This window comes from Pyxicephalus adspersus, chromosome 1, assembly GCF_032062135.1.
Source record: "Pyxicephalus adspersus chromosome 1, UCB_Pads_2.0, whole genome shotgun sequence".
NCBI lineage: Eukaryota > Metazoa > Chordata > Amphibia > Anura > Pyxicephalidae > Pyxicephalus > Pyxicephalus adspersus.
Genome location: NC_092858.1, coordinates 73,504,844 through 73,525,391, shown reverse-complemented (window position 1 = coordinate 73,525,391; position 20,548 = coordinate 73,504,844). Strand labels below are relative to the sequence as shown.

At 36.3% G+C, this 20,548-nt stretch overlaps 1 protein-coding gene across 1 annotated transcript in view; it reads left to right on the top strand.

Annotated features, from left to right (window-relative positions):
- Positions 1-20,548, top strand: part of LOC140325805 (utrophin-like) — a 304,415-nt gene that overhangs the window by 271,790 nt on the left and 12,077 nt on the right. Inside the window, exon 3 of the mRNA XM_072403876.1 lies at positions 13,078-13,170. Coding sequence (XP_072259977.1) covers positions 13,078-13,170 — 93 coding nt within the window. The remainder of the gene's footprint in view (positions 1-13,077; positions 13,171-20,548) is intronic.

Here is a 20,548-nt window from a genome sequence, read left to right as displayed (position 1 = left end):
TGTAATGCAAATTTTACAGTGTTATTTATGCTGATTATTAATTATTAATGCATCAGGGAAGCTCATTAGCTTTGGGTGCTGCTGTCATATCTTAAGTAAACTGGCTTCAAATATTTTTCTGAAGTGGGGGAAACTCACTGTAGTCAGTGGCAAATTACTCATCAGAATGCAGCTCACTTTAGAAAAGCATGCTTCAGAAATGCCACCTTTAGGAAATACCTAGCAGCATGCCATGAATCTGTTCAGCTGCTTTCTGTAGAAAGCATTGCACTTCACTCAAAGACCCTGTTTTCTCACTGTCCTTGCTGCAAAGAAACAGGTGCTGCTAATACTGATGTACTGTTTAAGTTTTTTTTCCAAATGGAAATTGCATGTATGAAAACGACAGATGGAAGAATAAGCTTAAAATGAAATTGATTAATGTGCATTCAAAAATCTTGCTGTATTTTAAAGACAATCTTGAGTTGTAAAACAGCTGGGAATAGGTAACATACTTTTAGGATCAAAATGCTTTCTTTTTTTGCTAATATATCATATATCAAAAAAGAAAAACCTCTACCTTATCTTCCTTTATTGCTACCCAAATGAGTGGCCCAACCCATAAAATATAAAAGGGGCTGTATATCTAGGGACCTGGATAATAACATGTGAAATCTATAACACTCCATAAGTTCACATAGTTAAGAAAAAAAGGAAAAACAAAAGTGCAAAATATAGTAACAATAATAAAATTATCATATGAGCAGAAGGAACGAGAGTCATTATCAAGCAAACGATAAGCATACCATGTAGTTTGGTCAAATAACAGGAACAGAGTAGCAATATATAATTCCCACACCTCAAAGAACATAATAACACACAATTATTTTTCCCTGGATGCTTCAATCCATTGCATTTTGAATGCATACCATAGTTTTTCCAGAACTACAGCTTGGGTGGGTTTTTAGCTGTTTTAAAGTATAATAAAAAGTCAAATCTAATAAAAAAAAAATCCAGTAAGAATAATACTACATTTAAGCGGAAGTTGACCGTCATATGACATTTTTTGAATCATAACCACGTGTAAAGTATTTACTTTTTATATACAGAATGTATACTCTTTTACCATCTTTATGGATTTTGTCAAAAACCATCAGTGAGCATTTTGTATATTCCAGCTGACACGTGTGTTCTGCATAACATATCTTTTCTATTAGCATAAATAAGCACGTAGGCTGGCACAGTTGTCATAATTCAAGCTTCATTGCTTGCTCTTAATTAGCACCTCGTTATGCACCTTTTTTATGATGTGATAATTATGTACTGTTGGGAAAACAGTAATATCTTGAGTCAAAATAATAATTCTGACCAATCACAGACAAAACATGTAAATGGTTTTTTGAACAAAAGCAGATAAATAACAAAAATAGTAGACTGAATAGATTTCAGTCTGTCTTTCAGCTATAACTGCTGGGGCTAAAGGGAAAATCTAACTGACAGAATTGTTTTAAGCTTTGTCCAGTAGCTTTGTTTTTTTTTAAAGGTTTTTCCTGTGTTATTAACCTCATATTTAAAGTTTTAGGATAGCACGTAACTCTGAATGGATTGGATATAAATGATATATTAAACATGTCCTCATTTGATTTACCAAATACAAAGATATCTATTTAACCAAGATTTAGACTTAGTCATGCTCGGTTTCTTTTCCATTCCACAAAGCACTTGAAAAAAGAAGTCTAATTAATGTTAATAGAGTTAGCCATGAAGTGTGTGTGCTTTCAGTGCACTTATGCATACTTGTTCTCCAGGTGTGCTATATCAGTAGGGCCATAAAATGTTTTCTAGTGGCACATAGTCATGAAGAGGGCAGAGAAGAAACTATACTAAATCTCATGCTGAACAACATCACGTGATTGGAGACTAAAGCTGCGTACACACTTGCAATTTTTCTCGTTGGAAAGGATCTTTCACGATCCTTTCCAACGAGAAAAGACTGCACGATGCATGAACGATGCTGTACATACAGCACCGTTCATGCTCTATGGAGAGGGGAGGGGGAGAGCGACGGAGCGGCACCCTGCTGCGCGCTCTCCCCTTCCCTTTCATTAGGATCGGTCGTCGTCCATCGTCCATGGATCCGCCAGGATGGTCGTCGGACGATGGACGACGACCGACTGTACACACGGCAGATTTTCGCCCGATAATTGGCCGATACCGATTATCGGGCGAGAAAAATTTGCCGTGTGTACGCAGCTTAAGACTGAACAGATACAATTATCTTATTTCCATGCCAGATTTATCTTTAGGTATTTACCTATACACAACAGAGATGAAAGCAGTTGATGCCTATAAAATTAAAACCTCTGTTTTCCTAAATATGTTTATTAACCACCTGAGCGTTACACTGAGGTCTAGATTTCTGTACCAAAAGTGATCCACTGTTTTTCATGAATTTTTTTTTTTTTAAATAGTAGACCTGTAACTTACAGAAATATGTCCGAACAGGGGTTCTAGTAGATAATATGAATATAAAAAATGTATTTACTTTTATTTTATTTTTTTTTATTTTTTGTATTGGATTGGATACTGGAGTTTGTATTCAATCCAATACAAAATGAGCGTTTGAATTTACCAGTTATGTATTTTGTATTAATTTTATATTATTTTGTATTGGATTGGATACGCAAGTTTGTATCCAATCAAATACAAAATATAAATTTGAATTTCCAAGTTATTTACTTTTATTTTATTTTTTTTTATTTTTTATATTGGATTGGATAGGGAGTTTGTATTCAATCCAATACAAAATGACAGTTTGAATTTACCAGGTATATACTTTGTAATTATTTGAATTATTTTGTATTGGATTGGACACAGGAGTTTGTATTGAATCCAATACAAAATGTTTGAATGAGTTTCAATTTGAATTTCCCGCACATGCGCCGACGTCATCACGCACGCAGGGAGAAGCCGTCCGTTTTTTTTTTCTCCGCCGGACGGCTTCTCGTTTCAGAGATCATCCGGCGCTGGAAGAAGAAGGACATGGACGATCAGCGGGACCACTGGCTCCCGCTGGCACCCGACGAAGGCACCCGACGCTGGAGAGGGAGATCGACGGACGACGATCGACGGAGGACAACGCTGGAACACGAACACGACGCTGGATGAGCACAGCGGGACCAGGTAAGTAAGGATGGGAAAAAACTCGGGGTTAACCATCCTAGCCATTTTTTTTTGCCCGTACGAAGGTCGGGCTTAACGGCTAGGAGGTTAAAGGTTTATTTAAGGTAATAACAAACAATACAGAACAAGAAAACAGGGAAAAGCTAAATAAATGCAAACGCAAAACACACAACAAAATAGTCAACATTGAGTAAAAATATAACTCCGGACTTTAACCACAACAGGGGCATAACCCATTATGACCTTTCTGCCTAAAACTGAGCAATACCCATAGAGCCAGTAGATAAAGCTGTTTTTTTGGTTTCAGTAGTTTCAGACATACATCTGATTCATAAGCATGGGGTAATTCTGTGACAAGTTCTGTGACATGTAGCTGATCATCTAAATTGTATGCTTAAACTATGAAAGGAAGATCAGAACACTGGCTAGGCTTTTTTTTGTAAGCCAGGTCGGAAATGGCATTTTACATAATCTCTATTGATATTTTGTTTTCCTTTTTTGGAACTGCTACATTGTTTATGGATATATTAGTTAATACCTAATATGCTATATGAGATCATTTTATAACAAGAACCCAATGTTAGGCTAGACTTTGTTATTGTCCAACTCTGCTTAAATTTATTCAACTACTTAACCCCCCCAGCGTTCTAATTCTGTCAGTTTTTTGATGCAAAAAGTGATCCTATTTTTTTTGCATAGAAATTTTTGTTGTTTATATTGTGGGCCTGTAATTCTTAGGATTACCTCCTGGGTATGATAATTATATTTATTTATTATATGATAATCATAAATTATAATATAATACATATGTATAAATAATAATTAAAAAAAATAATGAAATAATAGACAACAATGTAATCTAAAAATAAAATTAAAAATGTACTTTTATTTTTATTTCATATTGTGTGGTGTTTTTGTACTGTAAAAACCATTTAAAAGCAAATTACATTGTAATCCTTTTTTAAATTTCCCTCCCAGACACACCCCCCAATACATCACCACTCACATCACCCGGAAGATGACTCATCCTCTGGGGCGATGTGAGTGAGGATGTCCCGCCCGCCTCACACAGACGCTGCTGCTGCTCTGCATCTCACTGCTAATGCAGGCAGCGCGGTGGCCGGGACCCGAGTGGTATTTAAAAGCAGATTACTCATTTTTTTTTTCCCGCCCAGCCACGCCCCCCGACGGACCGGCTCCCCGGCATCACAGTGGGACCATCCGATCGCCGCTGGAGTGCGGGGTAAAGGTAAGGGAGCTCCTAAAGTTGCCCCAAGTGTGACTCGGGATTACCGCTTTTTGCATGTAAAAGCCCCCCCGAGTCACACTCGGGATTACCGCTAGGGGGGTTAAGATGAGCTTTTGGCCCTGATTTAATAAAGCTCTCCAAGGCTGGAGAAAATACACTTTCACCAGTAAAGCTGGGTGATCCAATAAACCTGGGATGGATCTGGTCCAGGATTCAAAGCATTTGCTAGCAAATTGCAAATTACATTGAGGGAATCCATTCCAGGTTTGCTTGATCACCTAGCTTCACTGGTGAAAGTGTATTCTCTCCAGCCTTGGAGAGCTTTATTAAATCAAGCCCTTTGTGTTAGCATGTTATCAAAAACATTTTTATTTATTCTGCTGCAAATGCTCAGCTGCTGTGACTACTCAGTTTACCATTGTCTGCAATGGCATCCTCAAAAGATAGAATGGAAAAGAGCCTGCATGTTTATTTTATTTTATAAGCATGTTTTTTTCTGAGAACATACAAGTTGGATTTTAGGCAGCTGAGACAGCTATTAAATACCAAAAAATAGGATACTATTGTTTTTGTGGTAAGTATCTACTGATAAAAAAGTGATGGTGTAGAGAAAAGTATATCTTTATTGATCTTGATTGGTCTTACATAAAAACTATTACTTAGATATGATGTGTATAAGTAAACATCATTAAAATAGCATAAGTGTTTCTTTCTGTGAAAAGGAACTGCACAATACCACACGGAACAGGGTTTAAACTGATTGCTATATTGCCCTTGACATTTCTCTTTAGAAGGCAGAGCTCCATGGTACATAAGGAATAATAACTTGATGAGTACATCCCTGTATTGAGAGGCGTATGTTTACATGATTGCTTTCTACATTGGAATAATAGATTTAGATTGAGATATTTGGTCTGATTTATCAAAGCTTGCCAAGGCTGGAGAGTATACACTTTCATCAGTGAAGCTGGGTGATCCAGCAAACCTGGAATGGATTTCATAAAAGTAATTTGCTTTTTGTTAGCAAATGTTTTCAATTCATTTATACTGTATATCTAAGCTCAGGAAGAACTACAGTAAACTGTCCTCCAGATACAAATACGGACTTGGAACAGCCAATTTGAGCATGTTAAACTAAAAGTATGTAATGCAATGTAAAAATGTTTGGGGCAGTTTTTCCACTCAAATATCTAAAATTTTGGCTAGGGTAAAAGTTACATTTTAAAGATTTGCTCATTTTAATGTATTTTACTGATGTCCTGATATACTGTGTATCATCTTACAACTGGTAAAACTAATTATTTTCAGATGGATCTTTCTACTGTCTTTACTTTTTCAGCATGAGGTACTGAGGTCTGTAAAAAAAAAGTGCTGAAAGATTCAGAGTACTGTGTTGTTACAGTGACTTTTCCCTCTTGTTTTGGTCTCAATTGTCTTTCAGACAAGACAGGGCCTGGTGGCAGGCTGTGACTGTTAAGCACTTTCTAAGAGAACCCTTAGTTTTTTTTTGTGTTGGTATAACATTTAATTGTAAGGAGTGTTTTTAAAACAGTAAATTTTACATTTACCAAACATTCTCTGGAAGTGTAACTTACCATTTTAAATAAATTATTTCATTTTAAATTATTGTGACACATGCACAGCTTTAAAAATATGTTCATTAAGTAACAATATAAATATATATACAGATATAAAACAACAGTTCTTATTTATTTATTCTGTGTTTCACTTTTTTTACATACATTTGACATTAAAAACCTTGCAGTTTAACTATTATATAAACAATAGAACAAAAAAAATGGTGAAATTGGAGAAGAATGATGGAACAAAGCAAAAAGCACTACTGCTGCTGATCTTTATAAATAGATCCCAGTAGAGTAAGCTTTCGATCTGCATCTAATCAGAGTATAAAACTTAAATCCACAGACAAAACACTAATGAGCTCATCTTTAAACATTTGTAGTTTATGCAGCAGACTAATAAGTCACATCATTGTTAAGTACATGAAACATTCCCTTTTATTTTGAAGAAAAGAATATTAGTGACCAGTTCTGGCAACCTTAAGGTTATTGTGTATCATCATTTAATAAATGTAAACGAACGGCTGGAAAATATCAAGGTCATCAGCTACAGCCTTTTTGTTTCTAAACAAATATTAATAATGAGTGAATGTCTAAATATACTAATTGCTGCTTGCTATCGCTTTTTGTTATTTTTCTAAAGATTGCTCCTGATATATTTACTTTTCCATATTAGCTCATACAAGTACTTTTGTGGACATACCCGTAAAAAGTGGCAGTGTTTCAATTGTCTTTTCTTAAACTCCGAGGTGTTAGCTGGAGGGCAGCATAAGCATCCAGTCATTCAAACTATAAAGACATTGAGAGAAGAGACTATAACAGTAGTCAGGATCACTGAACGGTGAAAATTTGTTTTTTAATATATAAAAAGGACTATTTTTAGAATTGCCAGCAGAAGAAAACTCTTTTTATGAGTAAAGTGAATCCCTCAACTGATAGCCTGTAGTGCCATCAGTGTAGTTTTTTTAGCGGGTACACTCCATCTTGGGGACCCAAGTTGCACTTTTCCCCTCTCACTAGGTGATCTACATCAATCTAATTGGATTTACTGGTTGTGATCTAAGCTCGCTTGTTGGGTTCTGTTGGTGGAGACTGTTCTTTGCTGGTTTTGCTGACTAGCCCCTGGAAGTGGGGGAGCCACTGTAATCCCTCCTTTTATGGTTCCACATTTCGGATTATCTTAGTCCCATCCAGTCAACCCACTTTTTGTGTTTTCAAGGTTCCTCTGTTTATTTCTTTCTTTCCTTTACTCCCTTCTGTCCTTCCTTGTTCCCATCTACCCTCCTTCCCTTAAAAAGTTTTGAGTGCACTACCATATCCTTTGCACCTCTAAGTGTTTATTTTGCTTAGTTTGTTAAAGTTATAGTATTAACAATCACTTTCTATTATTGACCTCCTATGGTTTCACTCTATAGATAGGAAGAACATGACTAACCCTATTGCAAATCATTGCTTATTTCTGTGGAATAAAGCCCATTTATGTATGGTGCCCATTTGTCCTCTTATTTTAATTTTTTTAAGTGTTTAGTAATCATGATATTTGGAATGAAAACATTTCTAATGTTACAATCTTATTATGATCTACTAATTGATGAAGTATTATGGTACCTCCAACTCAAACATGTAATTTCTCATTTGGATAAGCCCCCTTTCACTGGTTCATTTTATACCCAGTTTAAATTTCTATGCCTTGAAATTTCCTATACTCTGTTCTCTACATATACACACAATTTAAGAACTACAAGGTAAAGGTTCAACTGCCTTGTCATCATATGCCCAACAATGACTCCAACACTTGAATGTGGAACCTAAATCGGAGGAAACAAATTTGGGTTACCCTTCGTCATCTTGCCCTAAAAAAGTAACCATAAGGTACTCTCTTGCTGGTATGTTTTCTCACCCAGACTTGGTAAAACAATGCTGGGATATTTACTTTTGTAAAATATAATAGCTTGTAGGGCTGCCGGACCCTAGCTTCTCATTTACATATTTGGTGGACCCACCCAGTTTTAATACATATTATTATTAATTGGGTTTTTGCTCTTTTGAACCTTTGGCTGGCAGAGACCAAGTTTAAGCTGATTACACTACGCAAACTATTTCTAAGGCAAGGAAAAATAATACATTTCAGCCTGCAGAGGACTACTATAGGTTGACCTACTTATATGATTATTATAAATATAATTTGTACATGATGTGTATTTAGTTACTACTAGATATAAAGTTGCCAGTGCTTGAAAACTAAATAGGTAGCATTTGTTAGTGCTTACCTACTACTGTTACCTGGAATATGAAATAAGATAATATGCCTACCGGTAAATAAACCAAATTAAGCAAATCCTACTTTGTTGAAGAGGTAGTTGCTAATATTTTATTGCCATCATCATAGGAATCCTAGCAAATTCTATCTGTAGTATTTTTATAATGTTTGCTCAGTTTTGCTTTATTTTTTTCCAATGATAATATATTTTTAGAATTCATCTATAAGGCATTCATTATAGTAATTATAATCATGTTGATTGACGGTAAACTTTGTTCTTGGTAGTACTGATTGTTGAATAGGATTAGATAGAATAACAACTGGTTCATGATTTCCTGTGACTATACTACTCTGCATTATTGTAAATCAATGACCATGGGCCACATAATGAAAATATGAGCGGGATTATTAGGTTTGGATTTCCCAATTCTGCTGCTAATTTTTATTCTTTGATATTTCATCTTTTGAAATGTCTTGTTTGGAAATAATTTTGTTCTCCAGTTGTAAAATGTACATTGTTAACGACACAAATGATTCTTTTAGGCAAATTTCTTAAGAAGAACCAAAGAATGATGGCTTTGCTTCTTCCTACTGGTAGTTCTTGAGGACTAAAGTTTAAACAATTTTTGAATAAATATCAGCTTTATTAGTTTCATTCCTGCTTCTTAATGAAATTTAATGATTGTTCTTGGAGAAGCAAAGCATAAAATGAAGTTTAAAGGAATAAATGCCTTTGATGTTGAATGGTATTTGGTGCCTGCCTGGACTGTCAAAAGGACATTAAGACTTTACAATGCATGACTAAAATTACTAATCAAAAGATGTAACCTGCTAATTGGTTCCTACAGGTGTTAGAAATACTGTTTGTTCTGAGCAAAACGCAAGAATTATGTGTAGAAAAGTAATTAAATTTCAGAATATTTTGGAATTTTTAACATGACAACATGCCATAGCAATTGCTGCTACTTTCAATGTAATAGTTGTATAGCTTTTAAGAAGTAAAAAGTAAAACAGAGTAAGACGCAATAATGATTTAGAGTATGACGGGGTTCCTAAAAAAATTTGTAATCTTTTTCTTGTGTATTTTGGTTATTTTTTTAAAAAAATGGCCTTTATGTATCCAGTTCAATTTGCAACAAAATGCACAGCAACTGTAGAGATTTGGATAGTCAAATAATTAATGGACTCAGGATGACTTGTCTATACACTTAGTAAACCTGTTGCCTTCCATTCTAAAATGTGCAAATGCTGGTTCCTAAGAAAACAGCACAGTGGTGCAGGTCAATGAGCGATTGGCAAAGCGCTATCCCAGAGCTCCTCGGAAACCAGTTCCAGATGCAAGTGTGCCTTATTGAAAATTTCACTCAATAAGTCTGTAAAATGTTACATAGTGAACATTTATTGACTTTTTTTCTATTTTTTTTCTAGAAATCTGAAAAAACGTTTAATTATAAATTTTAGGTCCTCCCAAGAGTAAAATTACCAATAAATTGTAGGTACAGTATTAATGTCTACTATTTGCCTGCTATATCTGCAGTTGGATGAGATTTGTATTGGCTATTGTACTACTTTTGGTCTTTACCACAGTACAATGGAACAAGAGAATCTAATTAATTTCTCTCAAACTGTGGTAGTAAACTAAGGATCCCTATAATAATAGATGTTTTGGAATAGTATTCCATGCTTTAAACTAAAATTCTAAAATTAATAAAGTAACAATAGGTAAAGTAATGGTCTACACAATAGTCTTTAGAGATTAGTGCAGAAAATTTTGGTTTGAAATTTCTTTTTTCAAGGTAGGAATCAAAAAGTTGAATTTCACAGTAATTTGACACAAAGAGATTTTGACTTTTGCAGGCTAATTGCAACATGTGGGTCTATGTCCCATGACAAAAATAAAAGTATAACAAATCAAATTTTAATTTTTTAAATATAGGTGGAAATAGTATTTTTTTTTTATTTAGAAGCTAGGGATTGTTAGGCACCAAATTGCAAAGCACATAAACATAGTATTGCCACTAAAATTGTTGGGGGGGGGGGGGGGGTAGGTTAGGGTAACCTAAAGGAGCATTTCCCAAGCAAAATAAAAAAAAGTTATAATGCAAAAAGAAAAGGTGTAAGGGATAAAACACGTAAATATAGCAAACAAGAGGTTTATTCACAACACCATTCATTAGCATCCCAATTCTTACATATACAACAGCTTTCTATTTTGCAATGGGCTGGGAAGGCCAACATTTACTTTTTTGTTTGTTTTCTTCTCTTATTTGCAAAATACTAATAAAAAAAGAAAAAGTCAGGAACCCCCCCCCCTCCCCCATCCCTGTAATATTGAAACTTTGATATGGGTTTGCAAAAACAGAATGCCCTTAACATTGTGTAACTCGTTTCAAACATCTTGCATGATAGTATTCCACTCTTTGGATATCCAAGTTCTTTAAAAAAAGAGGTCTGTTGAATTGTGCACTACATCAGCGGTCACCAACCAGTGGTCTGCCAGAGAATTTTGGTGGTCTGCGGCTCTGGCCTCAGTAGAGGCACCCCGCTGGTGGGGCGCACTGGCCAGAGCTGTGGACCATGTTCCCCGTACAAACCCCTGGCTCAGGGAAGTGGGCGAGTTGTCTCTGAACACTACCAGCCCACTCTCCAATTGCAGGCTCAGATCTGCGATGGGAGAGTGGGCGGGATAATGGTATTATGAGGTCACTATGAGGGAGGATTCTCCCCCTTTGATTGACAGCCGGCTCCCCGCGCATGCACGGTCTGAAGCCGGTAATTTTAGTGGTCCGCGCGACCGAAAAGATTGGCAACCACAGAACTACATTATCTTTTAGAGAAAGGCCTGACGTTTATGCAGTTGCGGTCCAACTTTAGTGTATCATTTACACAAAATATTTATAATGTTTTTTGGAGACCACAGGGTAAGGAGAGACAAGACTTATTGTTGAAATGTTGACAGATGACCTCCTATCTAACCTAAATGTAAACTGTCAATTTTAACAGAATTCCTGTTTTTATTTTTCTGTCTGGTTAGCTGGTTGTTTCACTTTAAACTAAACAAAATAAAAAAATATTCTTCATTGGCGTATATGCCAGTGTTGTTTCAACAATCCTGCTGTTTTAAATAACGTATATAAACTTTTCATTATATCCTTTCTTTCTTGGTAACTTTGTAGCAGAACAACCAAAATGTAAAAGTAAAAAGTAGCAATACTGTTATAGAAAACCCACTTTTGGCTTTTAATGCTTTTATCTGAACACATTCGCTTCATAGATGTGTAGTTGTAAACTCAAGAAAGAACACCATTTCTTTTATTATGAACAAAAGCTATTGGTATAAAAGCAAATAATGGAAAAGTTTGCCAATCAAAGCTTGTGAACTGTTTTCTGCTAAATGTATCTCACAGTGAACTGTTTGAATCATCACAAAATTGATTTTAAGGCATCCATTCATCTTTTTTGGAATGTTAAAAGTAGTAGTAAGCCATAAGTTTGCAGTTATGCATTAACCCTTGTGCTGTATAGCTATTTCAGTGGAACATTTTTAACCTTAAAAATGCTGGCCAAGAAACTGCATATTTCAAGATTGGATGAAAATTTACCTGCTAAAAATAAAGCATACTGCATCAACCAATCCTCTGCACAATATCCCCTTACTGCAACAAACTAAAAATCAGAAATCAGTATTCACGAATACTTACCTAGTTTCTGCAATTTCCTGTTGTAGTTTTATAACCAAAAATGCACAAATGTGATTTATCTGAAAATCTCTTGGTGCATTGATCCCAATGGGAACTGTTAATAGACTTGTATCTGCTTTAAAAACGAAAAAGCCTTCCATTGTTATGTTCATGAAAGAATAGAAGATTGAGGTGACATTCGCCTTCAAAAAAGTTTTTTCCAAATTAAAATCACACACAGTGGGTATTTTTTAACAACTGCTTTTTGAACTCTAAAACGTATTCAACTTTTTCACACTAGTGTATATTCTAATAATGCATGTATTATAAAAATTAGCTGGTTTAAACCAGCTATGCTGCCAAAAAAACATTGATCTGTTGGGCAAATGTACACATGTGCTCCATTAATGTATGTATTAAAGTCCAAGATATTTTATTCTGTAGTCTGAAGACACAAAAGACAAAATACTGAACACCATTTTTTCATAGTAAATTCCAAATCGAATCCTTAGAAAGCCACAATTGTCTTGTTGTCCATCAAATAACATTTTTAATTAGTTTAAAAATAGGAACAAGTTTAAACCCACTTAATCATGATCTGTAAGTAACTTATTTATTTAGTAATTATTTAATATTACTCAAATGCACATAAGTCTATGACAGAATGACTTAGCCAAAAGCAAACTGTATTAGTTTTATCCATATTTCATATGACATTTGCAATTTCATAATTATGCAGTATTCAGTGTGGTTCAATATGTTCTTATGATAAATAGAACTTATTAAAACACTAGAAAATCATATCCTCCGTTGCAAAATCTAAAATGTTATATATGCCTTTCTACACCAGTCTAATACCATGGTAATTTTAGCTTTCTCTTGCAACGTTAAAGTGTATTTGGGTGTGCTTCCAATAATAAAATATGATTAAAACACCAACATTAGTCATTATATGTTTAAAAACCATGCTATTCGATCAAATTTAGGTTGTATAAAAAATGGAGTTTGGGAAAAAAGATTCTGTATCTTGCAAACATTTTTTGATAGAATTAGTAATATTGTAACTGTATTGCCCTAACTTTAAAAATCATCATATGCAACAAAAGAAAGTACCATTATTGATACAATTTAACAATTTTTTTTCAGTTTGGGAAACCTCCAATTGAAGATCTGTTCACTGACCTTCAAGATGGACGAAGACTTCTGGATCTTCTTGAAGGTCTATCTGGTCAAAAGCTGGTAGGTTGCAATCATTTACAAAAATATTGTAATCATTTGTTGATCATCAAAAATCCAATTTTGTGGCAGATTTTTCTTATAATGTTTGTTTTTCGTGTATCACTATAGTAATTAGCTCAGACCAAGAATTACTTACTTATTACCTTTAATAGTACAACTGATGTAAGATGTGTGTGTGTATATATATATATGTATATATATATATATTTGGTTAGAAACATTTTACAGAGAATAAAGATACAGTGCAATAACAAGTTACCTCTTCTGTGCCTTTTCAAGTTCTCGGTGTTACAATATCTCTTATAGTGACACTATAATTTTGCTCATCCGGCACACACGGATACTTAACTTTCTTATCATCAATGCTCTAAGTGGAAAGATGAAAGATGTTGGCTTTATGCAATAGAGCTCTACAAACTGAAATGAAACTGTGAAAATTACATTTAATCAAATAAACGAAAGATGCCTCACCTTTGATCATTATTGAGCAGTTGAGACAGTCAATTTTTAACTGATTGTTGTGTGTCCCAATGCCTTTTTGGATAGTGATAGGCAATAGTGAGTAAGATATGTAATTGTAAATATACAGTAATTACCACCTCTCTGTTTTCCACTTGGGATTTCTTTATTTTCCTCAAAAATGTAAAGAATCTTGTAGGTTTTACAGTGTGTGTGTGTTTGTTTGTCTATAGTACATTCCTACTCAATTTAAAAAATTAAAAAAGGGGGTTTTGAAGACTGAATTTTAATATTGATCTTTCCCTAATTATGAAGTGAGGTAGGAGCTTACATACCTGATAAGCGAAAGGTGAAAAGTATAAAGTTACATTTACTCACGTTACTGTGAGTACCTTTTTGTACTTTTGAATGTATTTTCTAAAATATGTGGTTTTACTTAGGTACACTTTTGAGTTTCTAAGTAAAATAAAAATAAAGATGCAAAAAAAAAAAAAACTTAGGTGGCTCTACTTATTTTATTCAATGCAAATATGTGTCCGCAGCTACCAAAAACACTGGGCCTGATTTAGAAAGCTCTCCAAGGCTGTAGAGCAGGGGGGTCAAACTCAAATACACAGTGGCACAAAATTAAAAACTTAGACAAAGTCGTGGGCCAAACTTGAAACTGAAATAGCACCGCTACTACAATTCCCTGCGTCAAGAAAACACTCCAATGCGGGGCTTAATGTTATGAGTGGCTGGAACTCCCTCTTCACTGAAATAGCACCGCTACTACAATTCCTTGCAACTATAAAATAGTCCAATGTGGGGTCACGCATAGGCAAAGAGGACAGTGGTCTATAGATGCGAGTGATGCCGCTACCAAAATTCCCGGCATTATTTGTGTCTATAAAACAGTCCAATGCGGGGCCACATGTAGGCAGAGAGGCCGCTGGTCTATAGACGCGAGTGATTGTAGTAGCAGCACCATTTCAATGCAGCGGCAGGCCAATATTTAGGGTTCCTTTTGGGGGCTTAAAAAAAGGCCAGATTTGGCAGTTTGACTCCCCTGCTGTAGAGGATACAAGTTCATCAGTGAACCTAGGTGATCCAGAAAATCTGGAATGGATTTCTTAAAATCATTTGCTATTTTTGAATCCTGGACCAGATCCATAACAGGTTTGCTGGATCACCCAGCTTTACTGATAAAAGTGTGTCCTCTCCAGCTTTGGAGAGCTTTAATAAATCCGGCCTACTGTATCAATTTTACAAGTTGTCTGAATCAATCTGGATATAAATAATACTCCCGCCTGTAGGTGGCACTATTTCTGCCATGCACACCCTACACAGGGAGGAATAAGTGCCTGGTTACTTCAGTGCATACCCCTAAAAGCTCCAAATTCTTTCTCTTGCCAAGGTGGGTTTTCAAACATAATATGATTTATTTTCCCTGATTAGTGGCAGTTTTGTGCGTTGTCTCTGTGCATGTTGGTGTAGCAGAACCCATCTCTGTCCTTCTCAGTTCTTCATCTAGCAGACACCTTGAATCTGCTGCTGAAGTTCAATCCCAGCATTAGAGTATATACAGACAATTGTCTAAAAAATGAAATTATGCAGAGGGACTCTGTCTCTGTGTGAAATTGCTTTGCAGCAGGAGACCACATTGGGTGTCAGTCCTCTTAGCTCAAAACAGGCACCTGAGGCTACAATTCACATGTTCTAACCAAATTTGAACAAGAGAATATTGGAAAGTCTTTGCCTAGTTTTAATTTCGGCTGTAACGCGGATGGAAGGGTGAGAATTTGGCATCAACAGTATGAAAGGATTCACCTTGCCTCGTAATCATAGTTTATACAGGTGTTGGTTGTATAATGTTTTGGAGGATATTTTCTAGGTGCGCTTTGGGCCCCTTAGTATCACCTATGTATTGTTTCAATGCCGCAGTGTACCATAGTCTTGTTGCTGAACTTGTCAATCACTTTAGGTCATAGTGTCCCCATCTTGTGATGGCTACTTCCAGAAGGATAATACACCATTACAAAGCTCAAATCATCTCAAACTGGTTTCTGGAACATTACAGGGAGTTTACTGTACTCAGATGAAAATGCCTCTACTGTCACACAATCTCAATCCAATGGAACACTGTTTGGATGCATTAGAATGGGAGATTTGCATGATGAATATGCAGCTATTAAATCTTTGTCATGCTATCAAGGTCATATGGACTAAAACCCCTAAAAAATAATTCTGGGGGAGGGGGGGCGTTGGCGCCAACCTGGTAATAGCAAGGTGAACTTAATGAAGTGGCTGGTAAGTGTTTATTGCAATATATTAAATCATAACTCCATATCATGATGTGAAATATCACCAGATTCTTGCCATTACAAAGCTCTATTTTGGGTAATGCCAAGATTTCCATCCTTGGCAGGTGCCACATATTTGTATTGAAATAATTTCACATGTGATCAGGCACAGAATGTACAAATTGGATTCTACAATTCTCTGACTTTTAACATTTTAAATCCAACTGTTGCTTCAACTTATTAAGATATTCAGAGAGTAATGTTTCAAAGATGGACTTACAAATAAAGGAACAATATTAAAACATGTTTACATTATCTGCCACAAGGTTTATTTGACATGTTTTGAGTTTGACATGTTTTGTTATTTAACAGGTGGATAACAATCTGATATAAAAAATGGCACAGTTTTGTCTTAAAAACATTTTGAAGATCCCTGACTTTCGTCTCTTCTGGGTGATTTAGGGAATGTCACATTATTTGTGATCTTGATTCTTTTGGATACATACAGTACATTTGCAGTATGACTGTTGCTGTTTTTTGGTGAAGAAATAAGGAATGCAGAATTTACAATTTAGGGCACCCTAAATGGCTTTGCTTGAAACTGTTTTATAGTATGCCTTTTACTGACAACACAAAATATACCTTCCTAAAAGTTTAAAATATTGTTTTCGACGTTTTATTTTGTTATTGCACTTTAATTTTTTTCCCTTAAAATAAAAACTAGGTTAATGTTTCTATCCCTTTGTCCATTTTGCACTAAAGAGGAGATGTTCTCCTCTCAGTTAAAACTAAATCTAGTAACTTTTACTCTGAGTTTATTTTAAATGAGCTAATTTTAACTTTTATGTGAGTGGAATTTTAACTTGTACTTTAGTAAAATTTCATCAAGGTAATAGTACGTTTACTTGAGTAGAATATTTTAGTACTCTTTCCACCTCTGTATGACTTTACATCCTTATTGGCTGATCATTAGAATAGTAAATTGGTGGCTAATTGGCAATTGGAAAGATATACTAGAGATGTTTCTTTTGGCACACACAGCAGAAACCCTTTACAAAATTAAATGATATCAGTAGAGATGGTAAAATGTGTGGTTAGCAAATAGGGTATAGGGGTCAGAGGAGAACAGACTTGCATGATTGCCTGGACGCAAGTAAATGATGACAGGAGTTCCAGCCACCTGCAGGTGTTTCTCCCATTGCGTTCAGAAAATTCAGAATGAGGACAGCTGGGGCATCCGTTGGATTAACTGAAGAATATTGTGGCTATATTGGTGTTCACAATAGTGTGGACTTCACAGTATGTAAATGTATGAATTGTAAGTTAAAAAAGGATAGTGGGAATAAGTATCTAAGTAATATTTTTATGCCACTTAAACAGCTGTGCAAACAGAATTGATGGATTCAGTGCCACATGTAAAAATTCTCTGAAACATGCAGAAGCAACTGCTGTAGGATAAATCAAATGTTCATTTTTATTAAAAAAAATAATAATACATTTTATTCTGTAAGCTGTGTGAAATTCCAGCAATAATTCATGTAGCTACATTGTGGTTTTGCTTTGTAATGAGTTTGTGATATGCAAAATTGTTAAAATGACTCTGTGAACGTTATGTTTAAAATTTAGTGCCAAAGTAACAATGACATTGAATGCTCTCTTCGTCTGTACTTTGTCTCTAGCTAGAAATCCTGCATTTTGGCCCATATATCACAACTAGTGTAGGTTGAATATCTCACTATTCGATTTGACAGGTATTCGAATAGTGAGATATTTTTCGGGTGATCGAATGCTGAATTCGAACACCATTGAAGTCAATAGTGAGGGAATTGGGGTTATTTTTAGAGACTTTTAAGGGCTGCAAGAGCAATCAGCTTGCTCTTGCACCCCCTTACTAGTTGTATGTGTTTTTGGATAGAGTTTCTCTATCCAAGAACACAGGGAGTCTTACAGTCCTACACATACTACAGGACTGCAACAGTGATCCTGATTGCTGTTGCTAGTAGTATGTGTTCTTGGATAGAGTTTCTCTATCCAAGAACACAGGGCACTAGATGTGATGAATGGGGAAACTTGTCCCCATTCAACCTCTAGTGCCCGGAGATCGCCTGCAGTCACAGTGACCGTGGGAACTGAACTGCAGATAAACTCTGCAGTTCCATTACCATCCCCAGGGTACTACAGGTTAATAAACCTTTAGTGCACCTGGGATCGCCTGCAGTCACTGCTGTGACTGCAAAGTTCCCAAGGTCAAGTGACCGTGGGAACTGAACTGCAGATGAACTCTTCAGTTCCACTACGATCCCCGGGGCACTACAGGTTAACTAGCTCCAAGGATCGCACACTTTTCTCAATGATTGCAGACTCTGCTGCGATCATTGAGAAGATGCCCGGCTGGCAAGTAGTTTTTACTCTGTAACACACACAGTAATATGATACTTTTTTTTACATTTTTCTTGCAGTGGATAAAAGAAAAATGTAACAAATGTATCATAATATTACTATGCTGGAAAGTGTGTTGCAGAGTAAGGGATATCATGTCATTGTAGGATAACCTGTAAAAAAAAAAAATTAGTTAAATACAAACACTTGATAAATTAATTTAACATTCATTTTTATTTTTTTTAACACATTTTTTTTATCCAAATTTTTACCATCGAAACTTGTTTTTTCATGTCAGGTCTACCCAAATTCAAACAGCCATTTTCGTGTCGAATATAAGGACAACCGGAATTCGAACACCAACACTAATCACAACTTTGTCCTGTAGGTCAGCCATCTTGTACCCCTCTCCCCCCAATAAGTAACAACTTTAGATGCTTATACACACAAAACACATCTTGAAAGCTGCCCCACATGAACAAAAGAAAGCAGGGAAAGGAAGAGAGAAAAGGGAGCAGGACAGGGGAAAGGGAGAGAGAGAGAGAGAGAGAAAAGAGGGTATAGAGACAGAAGGGGGGGGAGAGAGAGATGTAGGATTAGTAAGGGAAAGGGTAAAATGAGAGGAGAGAAAGAAGAGAAAGAAGGAAGAGAGAAGAGGAAAAAGGAGAGGGGAGAGAAAGAGAGAGAGGAGTAGAGTGAGGAAGAGGGGGATAGTGAGGGAGAGATGTGGGATTAGTAAGAGAGAGGATAAAGTGAGGAGAGAAAGAAGGAAGAGACAAAAGGGAACAGGAGAGGGAAGAGAGAGTGAAGAGTGAAGACAGGAAGAGGGGGAGAGTGAGGGAGAGAAGCCGGATTAGTAAGGGAGAGGTTAAAGTGAGGAGAGAGAGAAGGAAGAGAGAAGACGGAACAGGAGAGGGGAGAAAGAGAGAAGAGTGAAGAGAGGAAGAGGGGGAGAGTGAGGGAGAGATGCAGGATTAGTAAGGAAGAGGGTAAAGTGAGGAGAGAGAGAAGGAGGAGAGAGGGAAGGGAAGGAGAGAGAAGACATTGAGAGATAAAGAGGAGAGAGATAGAGCATGGAAGTGGGAGGGAAAGGAAAGGGGAGGGAGGGAGAATGGAAAGGGGGGGCAGAGAAAGGGGGAGACAGGATGGAAGGAAGAGGGGGAGGTTGGAGACAAAGGGAGAAGAGGAAGGGGGCAAGAGAGGGGAGAGAGGGCCAAGTAAACAGAGGGGATGATGGGGATAAAGGGAGTGGGAGAAAAAGGGAAGAGAGAGAGTGAAAGGGAGAGAGGCAGTGGGGAAGGGGGATGAAGGAGAGGCAGGGGAGATATTAGGAGGCAGAATAGAATGTACAGGGAAGAGTGATACCATACATACAGATTACAGATGTCACCTTGGGCAGATCTCTGCATTGTATGTGACCTCAGTATAATCACTTTTACTTTGTGCTTCCTGTTACTGTAGACAGGCAGCAGCAGAAAGTTCAAGTTCCACATACAGATGTTCTAATGCCACCCCCTAGTGGTCATGTTGCACTAGGCCGCAGCCTACCTGGCATTGTTGTAATTCTGGCCCTGTAAACAGTAGAAACCATGACACATAGTGGGGACTCGGAAATTGATACTTCCAGACATGCTGGATTCTGCATGATCTTCAACCAGGGATTTACGTCACAGATCAGCAGCATAACAACATAGTAACTTTTAAATCCTTGTTACTCATGGCTAGTAAAACAATTTTAAGCAATTATAAAGTGTACATGTAATGGTGTTTTGATTTAAAGCAAACCTAGCAGTAAAATTGCAAGTCATGCTTAATGTATATGCCCCGCTCCAATTTAGGTAATAGCTGCTCAGTAAAAAAAAAAAATAAAGCTTAAAATACTTCCCTCCTGCAGCAAATAGCAGAGGATGACTGCATTCTCCTCTCAGCAAGATCCCAATGAGTCCCAAAGAATTCTGAGTACTACAAATCCTATGACATTATGCCCCTGCGCTGTGTTGTAGCATCTTCTTGTGAGATTTAGACTATTCTGCGTTCCCCAGGATCTTGTTGGACATAGCGCAAGTCAACCCAAGAGTACAGAAGTTGGAGAAAAGGTAAAAATATGTACTAAAAAAACTTTTTTTAACTTCTTTACTAAAAGGTCCATTTGAATATAAATGTAAGATTTTTCAACATAACATAATGGATCTTTACTAAACACTAAAATATTGTCATGTCTTGATGCAGCCAGGCAAGCCAAGGACAACATACATACA